Source organism: Aulonocara sp. 'chitande type north' Nkhata Bay, linkage group LG8, assembly GCF_057382095.1.
Source record: "Aulonocara sp. 'chitande type north' Nkhata Bay isolate Kocher_YH1m ecotype deep benthic linkage group LG8, A_spYH_male_GT1.1, whole genome shotgun sequence".
Lineage (NCBI taxonomy): Eukaryota > Metazoa > Chordata > Actinopteri > Cichliformes > Cichlidae > Aulonocara > Aulonocara sp. 'chitande type north' Nkhata Bay.
This window is the reverse complement of record NC_141351.1, coordinates 2,820,311-2,839,482: the sequence shown is the minus strand read 5'-3', so window position 1 is coordinate 2,839,482 and position 19,172 is coordinate 2,820,311. Positions and strand designations below refer to the sequence as shown.

The 19,172-nt window shown below is 39.5% G+C and overlaps 1 protein-coding gene across 1 annotated transcript; it reads left to right on the top strand.

Annotated features, from left to right (window-relative positions):
* Window positions 1-488: 488 nt before the first annotated feature.
* On the top strand, window positions 489-18,661 carry vstm4b (V-set and transmembrane domain containing 4b). The gene is made up of 8 exons (XM_086302805.1): window positions 489-660; window positions 2,490-2,897; window positions 14,084-14,137; window positions 14,377-14,484; window positions 14,597-14,630; window positions 14,747-14,871; window positions 17,763-17,827; window positions 18,334-18,661. Exons 1-8 carry the CDS (start codon window positions 489-491, stop codon window positions 18,457-18,459), a joined length of 1,092 nt encoding a protein of 363 aa, XP_086158931.1. The 3' UTR covers window positions 18,460-18,661.
* The last annotated feature ends 511 nt before the right edge of the window (window positions 18,662-19,172 follow it).

Here is a 19,172-nt window from a genome sequence, read left to right as displayed (position 1 = left end):
GAGTGTCTGGGGATCTTTGTGAAAGCAGGACGAACTACTGCCCCAGTGAAGCGCTTTAGGAAAAATTGAATTAATGCAAAGATTCCCGCACACAGAGTCTGCAACCAACCCTCCCCCTCCTTCTTCTGTGTCAGCACATGTGTGTGTGTGTGTGTGTTCTAAAATAAAAGCCCTGATTGAGGTCTGTGGCTACTGTCCTCCACAGCTGGAAGTGTGATTTGCTCAGCGTCAACCTAAACAACACTCCCCTCCCCACCCTCCTTCCTGCACAGGAAATTACATTTCCCAGTCCTCCTACCAGAACCAGAGATGGTGCATGCACATGCACCCACACACACACACGCACACACACACACATATGCTCACCTGCTTGTTTCTATATGTGCAAATGTGCTCATGTGAGCCTGCCAAATGTGGTCCCACTGAGTGTGACATAAGTGGGAGGGATTAGGGGAGGTTCTGACTAGAAACAGAGAGTCCAGTGTGTCATGTTACACGCCTCAGCTGGAGAGGCGGAGGCGCAGGAGAAGAAGAGGAGGAGGAAACCTGGGGCTTCTTTTCTTCACATGCATTTAACTGAGAGTTTATGGAGGTTGCAGTTGTGGAAAATGAAGATCTCCTCTGTGGTCTTGGCTTTCCTGACCCGAGTTCTGTTTGCAGGTAGGAAAAAGTTTACTTTGCTTCATGTCAAAGTGGATGTGGTGGAGACAAAATGCTTTCCACTGTTTTTCAGAGAAACTTAGACGAAAACATCTCAAAATCGGGAAAGATTTTAGAGTGATGGATAAATAGGTGGTGAAAAATATTCCCGTTTATCTCAGAAGGTTTGTGGACTCAAACTCAGCACTGCATGTCTTTGTCCAGTTTCTGCAGCTTTGTGTGATTAGAGAGTGTGTTATCAATAGAATACACAGTTTATCAACGCAGCATATCTTTGCACAGATTGGAGGGAATTCCAGAGTGAAAATTGGTGGTTTTCCTTGTGTGTGTGTTTGAAAGTAAAACAGACTTTACAGTTTCACCTTCACAGTCTTTTCAGGCGATTTAAGTAACTCATCACAGCAGCTGCACTTTACAGTCTCTAAGCTATATTTTCCTTGTTTTGTTCTGTCACTCAAGACCAAATAAAAGACAAAACTGGGGGAAAAGCCCTGATTGTAATTATGCACTGCGCTCAAAGCATGCGACTTGTTTGACAGTAAAACGCTTGCGTGTCGTGGAAAATGGGGATTGTGAAATGTGCCCAAAGTTGACAAAAGCAGAAGTGTCATATATAATGCCATACAACACGCGCAGCAGTAAAGTTTGTTCCTCAACCATCATCCCACGTATGTCATCACAGCTGCCAAAAACAACACTGCTGTCAGCTTGAGAGGGAAGAAAGCTGCTGAGCAACAACAAACTCACAAACTCACCGTGGAGTGTGTAGATATTTAGCTCTGATTTGTGATGCTCATGGCTGTTCTTTCTCAGTGCATTTACTATCAAAAGCTAAATTCAAGCCAACTATGCACTGATGTATTCTTCTACTGATGAATAACACTAGGCTGCCCACACTTACATTTGATACAATATGGACACTTTTTACACTTTTTGTGAACGGTACAGCTTTGACCCCCCAAAACTAAAACTTTTTTCAGAGCACTTTTATGATCTTTTGATGCGATGCAGTGACTTTGAGCGTCTCATTTTAAAAGTTGTTCACAATAGATTCACGTTATTAGTCAGTTCTGGGTCCAAATTAATAACATTCACAGCCACCGTTGAACCACCGTTCATCTGCTTCAGATCATTGCTAAGCTTGACACTTCTTCTTTTCTCCTCCAGTTTCCCTAAATTTGTTTGAGAACACTCTTCCATGCCAATATATGGCAGGTTTTTAAATATCACACTCGTGTTGCTCTTTGGGAATCACCTTATTGGTGCAAAAAATATTTACGTTTTTGCCTGTCAAACTGTGTTTTCTTGCATTTTTCAAAGGTTTAGCTAAAGAAATGGGAACAAATTATGTTGCTATGGGTACCAAGGTGCCTAAACTTACTTAGGTGTTACACATAAAAACAACAGTGGCTCAGGTGCCTCCTTTATGCTCGAATGATTCATGGGTCAGTGCTGAGTGGCTTAACAGAGAAAAAAACAGCAAAAAAAAGTTTTAAAATGTTGTAAATTGCACGTAATTCCATGAAGTGATGTTTTATATTACAGCACATTAAAGAAATACTGCTACTAAAAGATTACAGATGCATTGGTGCAAGTTGAAATGTTTACTTTAAAGATGGCTTTTTGAACGTGTTCATAAGTAAGCAAGTATTAGAACAACTAATCTCTGCAAAGACTTGAATTCTGCACCATGTTCGTTAACTTAATCTTAATCACTTAAATTCTGAATTATTTTACAGAAGCCACAATTGTTTTTGTTAAACAACCTGCAGCCAATGGCATCCAACAGTCCAAATAATATATGCTGTAATTCTTACTCGTTTCTACAGATCTGTGTTTGGCCATCAACGCCACCATCACCCCTTCTCCCTTCACGGTGGCCCAGGAGGGAGAAAATATCACACTTACTTGTGTTGTTTCCCAGCGACGTCGCAACACAGCGTTACCTGTGGTTAAATGGACCTTTCTACCGGCGGGCACGGATCAACCAGAAGACGAACTCCTCATCGCCCGTGTCAATATGAGGAAGGAGCGTTTCTATGGCAACTACACAAAAAGTTTCCCATGGCCAAAGATGAAGCTGACAGTGGTGAAACAGGGGAAGATCTTTGAGCTGGTTATCTTGAACGTGTCCGAGGGGGACCGGGGGCTCTACATGTGCCGGGTGCAGGAGTTTAAAAAGCATCAGGCTCGCTGGAAAGCTTCATCCAACTACACTGCTGCTACTGAGCTCAGAGGTGAGGGCTTGGTTTGCTATCTTTGAACTTCCCTGTAGTTATAGTTACTGTTTGAGATTTGATAATTTATAAGTGATTTACAAACCACCATATTAGAATCAGATCCATTGACTGAGTCAATACATATGGACCTTTGTAAATGTGAGAGTGGTGCTTATAGATTTAATCAAAGGGATGCTCCAATCCAAACTATGGTTCCCAATGGTAACACCCAGTTTTAGGTCATATGGATAACAATAACTTTCAACAGTGGATATTTTGCAGCTAAAAAGTTTAACTGGGAACAGGTCAGTAATATTACTGAGTATGAAAAGTGCATCTTAGTTTCTCAGAAGTAAAGATGGGAACAGGTTCATCAGTGTATAGCTGACAAATGTATCTGCAAATTCCAAAGACTTTAAATATCTCATGAGCTACAGTACATACTATGATCAAAAGACCCAGAAGCTGGAGAACATCCATCTCTGTGCACAAGTGACAAGGCTGAAAATCAATATTAGAAGCTTGTGGTCTTCGAGACCTCAGGCATCAATGCATTAAAAACAGACATGATTCTGTCAAGCAAATCACTCCACGGACGTGCAGAAATCACTGTTTCTGAACATGAAGAGTGTTCTGTGGTCAGATTAATCAAAGTTTAAAATTCCAAAGAGGAGAGCCTGCATCTCTGATAAGGATGTACGTGCCTATAGAACTGGCTTCTTGGATATCTGGAAAGGCAGCATGAGTGCTGAAATATCCAGCTTTTACAGCAACGTATGCTCCCATCTAGATCACATCCTTTTAAGAGAGGGTCTTGCATATTTCAGTGAGACAATACTGAACTGCACACTGCAGCTATTGTAACAGCATGTCTTCACTGTAGAACTATCCGGACACTGAGTCTGGGTTTGTGTTCTAGACCTTTCACCAACTTAAAACATGTGCCGCATGATTACACTAAAAATATGAGAAAGAAGACCCGGGACTGTTACCTGAAATAATCATAATAAATACATAGGACAGACAGATGCAATTTTGGAAGCAAAAAGTGGGTAGTCCTATACTGAATATAGTAACTTATCATTAGACACTGCTAACAGCTAGTATTTAGTTGCGATTCATAAACTTCAAATGATTCAGAAAATGGTCCAAGCAACTCATTAGCAGGCAGAGACACAGGCGTCTGAGTCGTTCCTCAGTTAGTGGTTTGTTAAGAAACTGTGTAACTCTGGGCTGGAACTTCACATTGGGTGGCCTGTTAAAACTGCCACACTGAAGATCCAAATCAACTTCAGATGAAATGGTTACACTTGAAAACACTAGGTGATGTTCACAAAAGCATATTGCTGCATTTACAGTCTACATCCTTGAAAAGTTGTAGACTTCAACACGTGTGCATGTTAAACCAGTTTCGCATATGCTTTCACAAAGACTCCTCTGCAACCATTTGTGAATCCAGAGTTTGAAATTGAATGCCCACATTGTACATCCATCCATTTTAGTGGGCACACACAGTGCCCCTTATGTTTAAGGAATAAAGGATTAGCAAAATTACAGTATGTCGAATGTATTTGATGGAAAAATAAATGATCTTTAAATTTTGGAGGATGTGGAAATTGTCCTAAAACATTTGGGAATGTATGTGGCTTGCAGCATCACGGCACAGTTTCTCTTAGAAAGTCTTCAAATCTGATAGTGGAGGGTGGAGGCTTGACAGCTATCTCTACAACCACAACACAAGCAATGAGAAATGCAGGTTTGTTAATAGTTCATCTAAAAAAAATGTTTAAGCTGTTGTAGGTTTGTCTACAAAGATAATCCACTGGCAGCAGCAAAACACTGTCACTACCTTGGACTGCATCTGGCAGAAAATTGAAGGGGTCACAAAAGCCTCCAACTAAGGGCTTAAAGTAAATTGGTGACATTCATAAACTTACAGACTTTAAGAGACTCAAGTTAATGTCAACTGTGATAGCTATTTGACCTAAAGGGGTCATTATGTGTCAACAGTAGCAGTAGTGTGTGACCATAGCTGGATGATGTAATGCATCAGGCTGAAGAGGCTGCTGAAGTGGGTTTAGTGAGCAAAAACATAATCCTGCTTTAGATTTGGGAGGGGGAATGTCATTGGTTAGTGAAGAAGCCTGCCGATTAAAGGATCCGATCCTCCGTCTCAACAAGTTGCGGCTGTGACTGACTAAATGATCGTGGAGACAGAGCAGCAAGAAAGTAGTGAGGTTTCCACTGCTACCACATGAGACGTTCACATAATGGAATGGATGACACATTCAGTGGTACCAGATACTGCTCAGAAATCCACTCGCTTTCATAAAAACCAGAAGCATCTTTAAAAGGAGTTTTTCTTCCCTGCTTTTAATTTGTGCCAGATTTGCAGAAACCGTTCAGCAGTTTCTGTTGATCTCTTATTTGTTCTTGTCTCACCTGCGACATCTATAAGCTAAATATAGCAATATACTGTAAATAATAAGTGTAGCATACATAAAAGTCTAATAATAAGATCTTAGTAGAAGGGGTTAGATATGACCTCAATCGCAAGCACAGGTAGAGAAAATCAGCCTTCAGATTTGTGATCAGTTATCGTGGTTTTGGTTGTTGAAAAGGAAGCTAATAATTGAGCTAATGCTACCGTTTCATCTAGAAGATAAAAATGTTATCGCTGATGTTTCTAAATGACTCGTGTTTCATCAGTTTCAGTGAGTTAGTTCTAGAAATATGGTAGATCAGACTGTTATGTCTACAAAGGATGTAAAAATATACTGTATGTACCTAAAACCTTTTTTAAACTTTTACCTGTCTGGTAGTGCTAGCAAGCAGAATCATGATCTGAATGCACTGTTGTGCCAAACACATTTTCTTGGCAAGAAGAAAAAAGACGTGACAAAGAGAAGAAGGGAAGAAGGACATAAAGAAAAATAAACTTGTTTTTGTAATATGACCTGTAATCTTTACCATCTAAAATAACACTTGGATGTTATAGTATTGCAAACAGTACCTAGTTAGCCGAGTTTGCTAATATTTGTATCCTATGTAAGCGAGGGTAAACACACTTTTGCTTGAAAAACCTGCTAAAACCACAGACCACATTTTGGACATTGCTTCGTCATGTGGAGAAATTCAGTGCTTGAGTGACCTCTCGTGCTTTGTTATGGTCGCTAAGCTATGATTCACAGTTCAAGAGAGTTTGGGAAAAGATTACTGGCTGCACTAGCAAGTCGACACTCGTCCACTCTTCATGGTCTGATAAAAGTGGACAATACACATTCAGAGTGCAAGAGTATTCGTTAATAGTGTCACTAATGCTAATGGCTACAGAAAGCACTTGAAATTATCATTCCGAAAATAATAGTTTATTGAAATAATTAGTTGAGTCAGAGTGTTTTATCCTCGCAACAATCCGAATACAGTTCCATTTTAAATTTATAACCATACGGTGTCTTCCTCCTCACATTTTGATCACCGCATTTTCCATGAATGCATTCCTACAGGCTGTGACTTTTGTGGCCAAGTCTGGGGCGAAGCAGACACGGAGTCCCTATTGAGAGCTGTTGACACTGGCCTTGAGATTGAGTTTCCCTCCCTAAAGTAGAACAGACAGGAAGCCCAGAGAGACTCAGCAGAAATGGAACAAGAGATAGCTGTGCTCAGGAAGGTAGAGCTTGAATATTCATTTACAATGACAGTCGAGTGGGCAGCAGGCTCGTGTTGGGCTCTTAACCTTTTGTGGTTGAGGATGTGGGGAGCTATTTTCATCCAAGGAAGCTCCATTCCATCATGGTTTGAGTGATGATAATAATAAAGAAGCTTACTGTGTCATTTTTCAATACTGCAATTAGGACATGGCAAGTACACCTCATGATTCAACAGCTTGTAGAAGCACCTTTAGCAGCAGTAACTGTGATAAGTGACCATTTTCTATGAGACTCGATTTAAATGAAGTTTTTTTTTATTAGTGCCAAAACACAGCAGTCACCTAAAGGCCTTTTAGTGTAAAGTTAGTATAAATTTATTATTTCGACCACTCTTCCTCTAGAAATGACTTCAGTTCAGTAAAATGTGTTATTTTTTCTTTCTTAAGCAGTGTGAACACTGGAACTCTTTGCACTTCGCTTTTGAAGCTGACGGCTGGTCGCTCCGGTTGCTAAAGTAACCGTCTAATGTATTTATGACCCGGTTTTCTTCAGTGTCATTGGTAGTCACTTCACATACTCATCTGGCAGTAGAGAAAAGTTTATCTTGAATTCTGCCCCCTTTCAATCATCAATGGTTATTACATCCATAGTCATCTGAAGACATGGATTGTCATTTACCTTCTATGATCTCTCACCACCACCTAGCTGTGCATCACTTCCTGTGAGGATTTGATCCTGTGCTTGAGATCATTGCCCTGTTCAATGACCCAGTTTTGGCTTTGGAAACACAGCCTCACAATTAACTCTAGAGTGCTTTGGCATACATAAAACTTCATAATCGACTCAGAGACTGCAGGGTGCCGAAGTCCTGTGGCTGAAAAAGAAAAAACCCAAATCATTACCCGTCCATCATTGTGCTTGATAGTTTGTATGAGGTGGCTGTTCTGATATGCTGTGTTTGGCTTGCACAAAACGTGGTGCTGTCCCTTATGGACAGACATCTCCACTTTGGTCTCATCTATCCACAGTTAATTGTTCCATAAGTTTTGCGGTTTGTTCAGGTGTAGCTTTGTAAAGCTAAGCTGTGCTGTCCTGTTCTTTTTAGAGAGAACAGGGTTTCTCCTGGCATCCTTTTCAAAACAAGCCATACTTGTTCAGCTTTTTTCTAAGCACGCTGTCATAAACTGTCATGTTTAACATACTAACTGAGGCCCATAGAGACTGAGATGTAGACCATGAGTTTTTGCAATTTTTATGAGCATTGGGCAGTTTTCTCGACATGCATTTGCCTCCACTTTGTTACATTAGGGTGGACTCTCGCCTTACTTGTTACATATGACCAGAGACTCTTGGCATTTAAGACACTGGAAACCCAGTAGCATAAACTTTTCAGCATACAGGGCAGTTCGATAGAATTCTTTTTTAACAGACACAATAGACTGTACTCAGATTCGATCTGTTTATCTCACTGCTGTCAATAAATCAGAACCAATAAAATGGAAACGTTTCCTGCTCAAAGGTGAAGATTGCTCTATAACAGTAATGTAATAAGGCAAACAACAATGTTCTGAAAAAATGTTTTGCTAAACATTAATCTTAATAGTTCTGTTGCTTATAGCTAACCTAAAAGTGACTGAAAGTCAGAAACCAGAGGCACATGCAACGCAAACGCTTGCCTTCTTGGCTCTTCATGCCTCTGCTGTCCATTCAATTTCCTTATGTAGACTTTTTGTCTTTTGTTATACTTCATCTATTCTGGAGCGCTATTCTTCGCATCTAGCCAGTGACATCTAACAAGCTTTGATATGTCTGTGAATGGAGCCCTTTCAAGCAAAAAAAGTTGTTTTATTTACACATTCGTCACAATTTGCTAATCAGACTTGTAGATTCCTGGTGCTGCTACTTACTCATGTACTTATTAAAGTCTTTCTTCCTCCATTTTTCCTCTCTGGCACACTTCAGAATCGTTGGCAAACTCAGAAAATATTCCATTAGTTTGATGGCTGCCTGCAGTGCTTCATAATGCTGCTGGTGTGGTGGACTTGACATAAAAAACAAAAACTCTCCTTTTTAGGAAGAATAATCCCACTGCTTTTATCGTGTATTACATTTCAGTAAAGTCTCACCATTACTTCTATTTCATCAAATTTCATGGAATTCTTATGCTGGGATAGCATCAGGTGACCAGGTGTTTCCACAATCTCACACAAACAAAATCCCGATTACTCTGCTTAATACTGCTAAAAAGAACACACCCAGAGAGGCTGCAGGGTTTTGTAGAAAAACTTAGGGCAGTGTAGAACGTGGGCACGGTCTCGTCTTGGCATTAACTAAGTGTACTCTTAGGTATTTTTGTAAAACATATGGGCCATATGAGCTAACTAGAGGTACATGGCACACGGATGTGGTATGGGTTTAGTCGGAACGAAGGAAAAATAAAATGAAAATTAGAACCATAAACATCTTTTTATAGCTCTTTCTATGAGGGGACATATGACTAAGAAGCCAACAAAGTATGTCTATGTTTGTGTCCATAAAGGGGACATGGGGACACAGTGAACAAGTGTACAGACTGACTCTTAGAAGAAAAGATTCATAGAGACAACAGGAAGTTAAAGGGTTTATTATTCAAAGCATTTTTCAAACCTTTGTTTAGACACACAATGTGGCTGTGTACTTACATTCATCTCTGGTCATTTATAATACAGTAAATTATCCTCTGTGATGGATTTAGTCACAGAGGATCATTATTCAGTCTGGTCTACGTCTGTGTATTGATGTTTACAGTGTTGGGTTTGTTGGTGCACAAAAAGAGCCACAACTCTGAAAGACAGTTGGCAGCCGAAGACAACGCCGAGCCTCTGAGAGACGAAAAAAGGAGAGTGATGAATGTTTCCACTGTAGCGTGATGGAGCCTTTCAAAAGTTGCACTAGGATGAAGACATTCTCAATATGAGGATAAAAGGCAGTTTTATGGCATACAGCACTCTAGATTTATCCAGTTTCTGATTATTCCAGCATGTGCATCTGCACTGACAGAGCTACACCGAACCTGAGGCAAAAACAAAAACCCACATAAATGTCAGAGATGTTATCAAGACTGAGCCTGTGAATAATTTACAATGAAGGCAGGGCTTGCATTTATATTAAATCAGCTGCCATTTATTTTGGCTGCTTTAAATATCTGACTGAGAAAATTAGCAGCTCACTGTGAGACGCTGTTTTGGCTCATAAGCGTTTTTGCTGTTGTTGGATCTCAAAGACTTTTGGTTTTGTTTATCATTATTTACTAATGCTACTTTATGCTCGTCATGAGCAAAGGTGATAGTAGGGAAAATTAAATTTTAGTGTTAGTGTTACCATATAAAATATGGCATATTACATAGGAGGCAAACTGTACAGTGTACATTACTGGCAGTAACTGTGGAACTGATTGCTAACCTCCAGTCACACAGGCCTAAAAACTAGTCAGAAACACCCTGGTGACCACTGGTCACGACCAATTGGTGAGTATTTGTGGGAGGTTGTTTGTTGTCACCAGGTGAAACTGGTGTGGAAGAGATATACAATTAAGCACTGAAGGTCTCATTGTAATTATTTTGGTCATTAGCAGCTCAAACAGGTCATTTGATGATTGCTTTAGGAGTTAATCTCCATTCAGTTCAATTCAATTTCATTTATACAGCGCCAAATCACAACAACAGCCTTAAAACATCTATAATAATTGTAAAAAATAAAGTGGCTACTTCACGGATTTCACCTGTCGCGGGTTATTTTTGGAACGTAACTCCCACGATAAACGAGGGACTGCTGTATATTAATATCAGTGTTCATGCATTAAAAGTAGCCCGCGAGGTATCAGAATGAATATATCTATGGTCAACAGTGGAAACTGTCAAAGGAAGTTGGACAGAAGAGTGAGTCTGATATTATTATTTTCATCACAGGTTTAGATTCTGACAGTTATAATCCAATAGTTATCCAATCTTCTTCTTTTTTTAAAGTTCAACGGCTGTGTTTCCAAACAGCAGAATGTAGGTCACATACGGTCAGTCTAGGATTAGTGGGTTCACAGATGGTGACTAAATACAAAGGTACAAACAGTCTGAGGACCACTGCTTCAGTCCAAACTCTTCAATGACTACACAGGGCATGAAAAGCACAGTTCAGCTTACTGCAGACTGGGAAGGATCTAGCGTGGCTGGTTTGTGCATTTAAACATTTGTGCCATCTGCAGTTTTACATTCTGTAAAGGTATCATGTTAGAGAAATTCAGATCTTAAACCATGTGGCATTTGCAGAAACTCTTTTCTCTGACTTCAGACTTTCTTGTAAACTTCTTACTACTCTGTCATACTTGACATCTTCTAATTGTGAAATTTGTGATTGTGTGCATTTTTTGTCTCACACAGCTGCTTCTTCCAATATTTATGAATTTTCTGAAGCCAAAATCTGAAGAAATAAAATTTTAAAAATTCTGAAAACATTGCATATAGATATTTTAGCTTCTGGATTATCTGAGGTATGCTTATTTCCATACTTGCTTATTTGTCAGTTACCCAGTGTGCCTGTGGGAAAGCCTGTGGAGAGCCTGCCTGTCCTCAGCTGCTGGTGGTTTAGAGTATTTCAAGATGCACTGGTGGGTGTCACTTCACAAGCTTCCTGCCACCAGCCCAGCAAAAGTACAGCAGTGTTAAGACTCCTGTGGTGAGATGGGGAGGAGAAATGAGTGAGTGTGTGGGGTGAAATTTCATGTGGAGCATTGGAAACATGTTTTCTCTGTCATCTTGGACACATACAGCACGTCTTGGATTCAAATTACACATGCATTCATTCTCCATTCATGGTTATTTTTAATTTTTGGTGGTGTAACATTTTCTGACAGTAAAAACAAATATGGACGTAACTTCCGGGTTTGAAAATGAAAGCCAAGATGGAACTGCCTTAAAGATGTGTCCTTTCAAATAGCCACTAGGGGGCGATACCTGTGACTTCAAAAGGACTTCCTGTCCTATAGAAATCTATTACAAAACATGTCCCTCAAAGATGAGTTTATCAAGCACTTTTCTTGTTAATTTATGGGCTCAGTTACTTAATAAGGAATAAAACATTAAGTTAATTTTGAAAAAATTAGTCATCCTTATTTTCAGAAAAGAATGTCCAGGATATAGTTATCATCTATTGACTTGTGATCGACAAGCCAATTAATATTTGGTTTCAGACTCAGATCTTCACCTTACTTTTCACATCTTGCTTCAAATCACCAACCCAGTAACAGGAAACGTCATAAAGGATTTCACGAACGAATGGACGCAGTAGCTACATCAACTTACACAGATTAAGAGTAAACCCCATACTGTACAAGAATAGGGGAGACCGGGGATAGTTGTAACGTGGGTCAGTTGTAACACTTTCAATTTCTCCAATCAGGGCTAAGTTTCAAATGATGTGACTCATCCTGTGCATGCCCAATTCAGTTCTGCTATCACATGTGAAAAATCAGCACATTTTGTCAAACACAGACAATTTAACACGAAAAAAAGTAATTTGTATGCCAAAAAGTAAGTTTTTCTACTTTATTTCAATTTCTAATAGCATTATCTGCATATGTTATTTGTATGTCTATGGGGATATCTTCTGTGTAGGTCTTTAGAGCTAGTGTTTTAGCCGTTGGCTGTAATGTTAGCTAGTTCATGGCTACAGGAGTCTGGGTCAGTTGTAACAGCAACAGTCTGGGTTAGTTGTAACAATAATGCAGATGTTACAACTTACCACACTATTACTTTAACTTATATTAAACAAGGCAACGACATCAGCAGAGAGAGGTTCACTGGTCGCATTTGTATATGCGGTTAATGCCGTTGGCAACACAATTCCTCCACTGTTTGTGTTCCCACACATACATTATGCAGACCTCTGTGTCAGAGATGGACCAGTAGGAAGTACTGGTAGTGGAAATAAATCAGGATGGGTGCAAGAAACAGATTTCCTCATCTTTCTGAAGCACTTTGCAAACCACACCAAGGTAAGCCATGATAAAAAGTAATGGAATTGCGATGCTGGTGAACAACTACATTTTTTCAGCTTCATTGTTATGTTCAAAATTGGTGCAAGAGTTGTAGGTTATAATGCCCACTGAGCCAATGAGGCCAAACTCAAGGAAGACCAACCAAAATTAATGAAATATTCAGTTGCAGAAAATTCCATAATTTGTCTTTTTTGGGGGGTTGGAATATGTTCAAAAGTTAGATTTCTGCATTCTGTCACACACACACACACGTAGCTACATTAATGGATGTAAGTGCATTCATGTGTTGAATAAACAAAGATTACATGTTAATATTTTGTTAGTACCCTTATTTCATTGTGTTACATTTTACCCCAGGATATGTTACAACTAACCCAGACTATGGGGTTAATTGTAACATTTCACTCTTTGTGTTTGAGACCACACCATGCAATGGGTAATTGTGCTGCAGAGAAAATAGCTGCACTATTTAATAGCAGAGACATGTAAATACTTTGCATTACGTTTTGAATCCACTACCTTAAAAGAGCTCCAATTTACAGACAGAAATGTCAAAAATGTTACAACTATCCCCGGTCTCCCCTACTATATATGTTTTGTACGTGTGTATGTTTACACATACATTCACATACATAAAATCAAACATACTTGGCACTATTTAATTTAATGAGCTAAGTTGGGAAGGCCCAGAGACCAAGTTTCTAGCTCATGGAGCTAATGTTAATTAGCCTACTAGCTAATCAATCAACTTAGTCAAGTCAACAGACATTAAATTCACTTGTTCAGCTGCTTTATGTAAGCTACTCACAGCAACAACAATTTCTAAAAGCTTCCAGTTGATTGGATGGAGTGTTGCAAAGAACTCACAAAAAGATACTTTTTTAACATTTATATTCACCAATCTGGAACTAAAAGCTAAATACTGCGCTAATGATATAATACTGGTTACTGATAAATGCTAATTTTGGAATAGATCAATGCATTTCATTTTATTTCATGATCCATCATCAAGTTCAGGAAATACTCACTAGAAATATGTTCAATGTTAAATGGACTTGTTCTTATATAGTAATTTTCTACTCTACCTGAGCACTCAAAGCTTTTTATACAATGACGTATGCTGGCCACACAAAGCCCGGTGCTACTTGGGTCAATTGTGATGTTTTGTCTGGAGACGAGAAACTTAACAACCCATGTAAGAGAAGAAACAAGCCTGAGGCGACGTGTTTAGCCAAAGTGTGCAGAGGTTGCCCTTTTCTTAACGTTGGATTATGTCTGAGTGTGAGGTGAAAGTTTGCAAAGATGCATAACTGTTGCACTAATGTCTGACTCAATAAGATGTTTAGTCTTTGAACTGTGGACGGTGAATCAGAGACAAAATCAGGCAGGGAGGAGGCCAAAATAGACTCCCTGTCCTCCTGCAATTAGCTTTATTTAAACTCGAGCCGGTGTGTAATCAGGCAGCAGGGAACCCACAGTGATGACTACGGACTTCATGTGTTTCTTTTCTCTCATTTTCACTGTAGTGCATGTCCTACCGGCCACCAAGGCCAAAGAAAGTCTGTGGAGCTTGTTTGAAGGTAAGTGCAGATATTTTTAGTCTGTGAATGTGTGTGTTTGCATTTGTGTGGTGAACTGGCACTGTATAGTCCTTGGTAGATAAAAATAGCCCAACCCAAAGGATGTACTCCAGTACCTTGAAATAGTTTGGCCAAACATGTTCTCATTTTTTCTTCCATTTACATTTTTGTGCACAGTTAAAGTTACAGTACAGGCTCCTGCAGTGTTGGACTGGTGCATGCCTGTTTGTGTTTTTCAGATGTGTACCTGTGTGCAGTGCTGATCTGCTCAGTGGGTCTGCTGTGCATGTGCATGTTCACCGTGACAGTGACCTGCCAGTACATACATAGGAAGAAGAGGCTAAAAGGTCAGCAGCATTAAAGTCTAGTCTTCTTGTAACTCTTTCTGACGTTGCCGTTTTCTTCTTTTTGTCTATGATTTCATCTTTTTCAAATAACAGTCCGATATTGTCTTTGCAGACAATTACCACTTGGTCAAAAGCCCGCAAAACAGGTAAAGGTTTAAGAGCAAGCCATCTCTAAAAAAAATCTACAAAATTGTAATAATAATTAAAAAAAACAACTATTACTCACATAAACTGAACCTTTGCTAATGTGATTCCACTACAGCTCAGGAGAAACAGTCACCAGTGTGATCAGTGTGTCTCCTGCTCTACCAAAGAAGGAGAGGAGATACAGGAAGAAAAGGAGCCGAGACTACCAAGAGGAGATACCACCAGAGATACCGGCAAAAGGTAATCACAAGTTTGCTGATTTAATGTTTTCTAAAACATGCTGGAAAACTTGAGTGAATACTTAAAATTAGTCTTACAGATATTTATATTATATTTATATTATAATTTCTGCAATAGCAGAACATATAGTTGTGAAAATCTAAGTAGACCCTTAGTGCTCCTATAGGAATTAAGAAGATAGGTAGCAGGCACGTTCTGCTCATTAAATACATTTGATTAACTGATCAGCAATTGTGACCACGTCTAGAAATGCAGAAATTCTGGCATTTTAGTAACACATCACAATATTCCCAGGAACAAGTATCCTAGCAAATTCCCAAAAATGCAAGATCTATATGTTAGTCTCTACAAGCCTCTGTGAGCATGTTAAATGTTAAAATTCTGACAGTTTGGAAGGGCTGCCAGCTGAAAGCGCCTTCTCTCTAAAATGAACATGGGAGCACAGGTTAGGTTTGCAAAGCTGCATGTGAGCAAACTATAAGACTTCTGGAACAATGTCCTTTGTACAGACTAAACCATATGGAAATGTTGGCCAAAAGAAAACCAAACATACCAGCTGTGAAGCAAGGTGGTGGAAGAGTCATGACTTGTTTTGTAACTACAGGGTCTGGGCAGTGTTACGAAATCAGTTTCACCCCGGTTCTTTTATTCCTCAAGGCATCCAGAGACGGCACCGGACCTCAGTAGTCATTTTCACAAAAACCTTTATTCATCTTCATTTAAGCATGCATCTTCTAGAAGGGGAGACGTGCAAGGCCAGTGTCCCTCTGCAAATCTTCCACTCCTTTGTTTGTTACAGTCAGCTTTATAGAAGCGACCCCATCCTAAAACCCCCATGGTGTACTGCAAACTCTGTGTCTCTGTGTGTATGCACGAGCACGTGAGTGCCTGTGTGTGCGCGTACCCGTGTGTCTATGTGAGTGCACGTGAGTGAGTGTGCATGTGGGTGTGGGTGCGTCATAACAATCAAAGCACTGTGTGTGTGTCTCTGCGTACGTGACTTCCTGTCGGTCATAAAAGTAATCTCCTCACCCGAGCTACACCAAATTCCTCTACACAACATAGAAAACAGAATTAACATATTACAAACACTGAGACCACCACTCTGCATCCACTGGGCCATTGGCCTCTTGTTGTCTTACATTTACAGATAAGGTGGAGAGTCTCCTACAAACCTACTTCTAAGTTTATAACAGTTATGAGTTTTATTAAAGGTACAAGCATCAGCAACACCCAACTGTAGCTTCCTGTCTCCTTCTATGGCAGGCAGACCCCCAGTGTCCATAAATTCTTTTCTCTCTAAACAATTACACACACTCTCAGGCCTACAGCTAAGCCAAACTAAAACACACCTTATTCCTCTGATCTAAACAAATTTAACACATCATATTATAATAATTATTTACAGCAGCTTTCACTTGTTGAGTTGACTATGAACTCTATATACCAGTATTCTAGAGCCAAATGGAGGTCATCTGCCTGACAGCTAAAGCTTGTCAAAATTGAGTTATACAACAGAACGGCTGAAAACGAAAAGAATTGTAATTGTACAGTTAAAGACCGGGCTTCCACACAGTAAATGCTGTGGCAGGACCTTAAGAGAGCTGTGCATAAACAAAAGACTGCAAACCTTAATGAACTGTCACCACGTTCTAAAGAAGAGTGGATCAACATTCCTCCACATCAAAGCGAGAGACTGATGAAGTCATATAGAAAATATTACTTCAAGTTGTCGCAGCTAAAGGTGGTTCCACGAGCTGCTAAATCATGGGGTGCGCATAATGTTTTCAGAGGACTGTACAGAGTTGTGTGAAGATTGTTTCTTTGTACATGACTGTAAGAAAAATCCCAACTTAAAAGTTTGCTCTGACTTCATGTTGTTCTCATAGATTTCTAAATATGAAAATACACTGGCATTCCACATATACACTTAGTTATGGAGCGGTTTCCTTAAATTAGCTGGGAACATGTTCCCACTCTTAAACCAATGCTGAGTCACACCAAATTCACTTCTTAATTAGCAAGTGGAATTCTATGGATAATTTTTCCAATGATAGGTAAAAAAAAAAGTTATTCTGGATTTTCACTCCGCCTAGGTCTTAAAAAAGATTTTAGAATGACCAGAATTCCTAGTTTAGAAACATTTTAGGACAATTATCAGCAAATTACAGAAATTATAGTAACTTTGAAAACTGAAATGCGTTCCTTTTGTGTCTTTTGTGTCTTTTGTGCCTTAATAATTTTGCGTAATTTTATGTTAGCTACTCCACCACATGCTTTCAGTGGGTTTTGCTGCTTTTTTATTACCAAGCAATGTTGCCACACTGTTATAAGATAGATGAACGTAGTTTAGGGTTGTCTTGCTGTGATATAAAATGTCTGCCATGAAAATGTCTCAGCGATGGTATAGTATCTCTCTCCAAAATCTGTACTCATTCAGTGGGGGGGGGGGGGCCATCTGCCGCAACTGGTTGGGGAGAGAGAAATTAATGAATTAATGGGGCCATTAACCATACACTAATACACAAATGCACTCCCCATACAGATAGTGACAAGTTAACTGATTCTTATCTTTTTTTAGGTCAGAAGATGATGAAGTTTTTTAGAAGTGTTCCTGCATCCATGTAATGTGTTACAGAATGACCTTGTTTTTAATGCAGTTCTCCCCGAAGGCCTAAACATATTGTCCGTTTGAAACAAATTTCTTGTTCCTAGGTTGTCTTTGTACTATTTTGAATTGGGGTTGAGTTATTTGCAAATCCCTGCATTCTGTATCCCAACTTTTTTGTAGGGAAGCATGGCAATGCAACTGGGACCTTCAAATATTCCCAGTTACAACAGTATCTACCTTCTATTGGCTCAGTTAACAACTTGTCTTGTCCCTTGTGCAGTTCCCATTGGAGACAAAACACACAAACCGAAACTTTTAAAACCTCAACCAAGAAAAGTAGTGTTGGTGAGTACCATTCATGCCTGATTATCAGTTAGCAATGTCCTTTTTTGCATGTTTAAGGTGAGGTACAAGGACTGGACTGAACTGAAAAAAGAGTGGAAAACCAGACAATGCAGACAAAAACTTTTAAATATAACTTTGAAATTAAATGAACAGTTAAGCAGAATGTCTAAGGGCAAAGGTGCCAGAAAAACTGTGCCACATAACCAATCTTTTATTGCTGTTGGCATGAAGTGGCTCTGTGGCAGCTTGGTATGGTAATGTCATAAAATACTTGAAGAGGTAATTAAATTTTAGGTTACCTCAACCCAGAACTGCTGCAGGGTGGTGTTTACACACAGCATGCTCCAAGTTACCAAAACCAGTGATTTACCAAACCCTACAGCATCTTTAGCAATGTAATATATTCATGCAGTTCTATAATTTTTTTCTAGCCTTCCTTTTCTAACCGCTAACTAGCTCTCTCCTCTCCTCCATCATTATTTTTCTCTGTCCTCTTTGATCTCTAGCCGAGGATAGTGGAGGAGAACCTGACCTACGCAGAGCTGGATCTGGTGAAGCCAATTCCAGAGACCAAGGCATCACGTAGTGGCACAGTGTACGCCCAGATACTCTTCGAAGAACAGCAGCTATGAGAGAGACACATACACCACTAGTACCTGTGCCTTGTGTAAAAAAAAGTACTTTCTATTTATAGTCTGTATTGTTTTTTATATTTAAATGATTTGTGAAGGAAAAAATGTCTCAAAATTATGGCAAAATATGATTTTATATGAACTTTTGTATAACTTCTTTTTGTGAGACCACGGTGCAAACTGATTATTTTTTATTACTGGACTTCTTATTTCTTGTTTTCTTTTGTACCCACAATTGAAACCTGTGTAGCCGAGCCTGGGAACGCAATCGAAGACTTCTGTGCTGATTTAGACCTGATTCGTCTGTCATGACAATCGGAAGGGAAAATGGAGGCTTGGATATGTGAGACAAAACTTTACATGTTAGTGAGTGAATAAGGTGCTGTGAAGCTGACATGACGAGTGACAGTCAGGTTTGCTCTGCTGCTGTTTGTGACTTTAAAAAGATAACTTTTGAAGTGTCGTTTCAAGCCAAACAAGGTTGATACGCTCATGTCAAGCAAACGTTGCGTCTTAACTGCAGAATTCATTGGAAACAAATAGTTAAACAAAACACTTTATGCCAGCTTTTGTGATTCATGTATTTCACCCAGTATTTAATAACTGGTTTTGGTCTTCTCCTTCGGCAGAGTAATGAGCACAGGAGCACTTCCTGTTCCTCCCGTGTTGTTGTATTTCAGGCTGGTCCTGTTAGCTCTCTGCTTTTCAGTGTG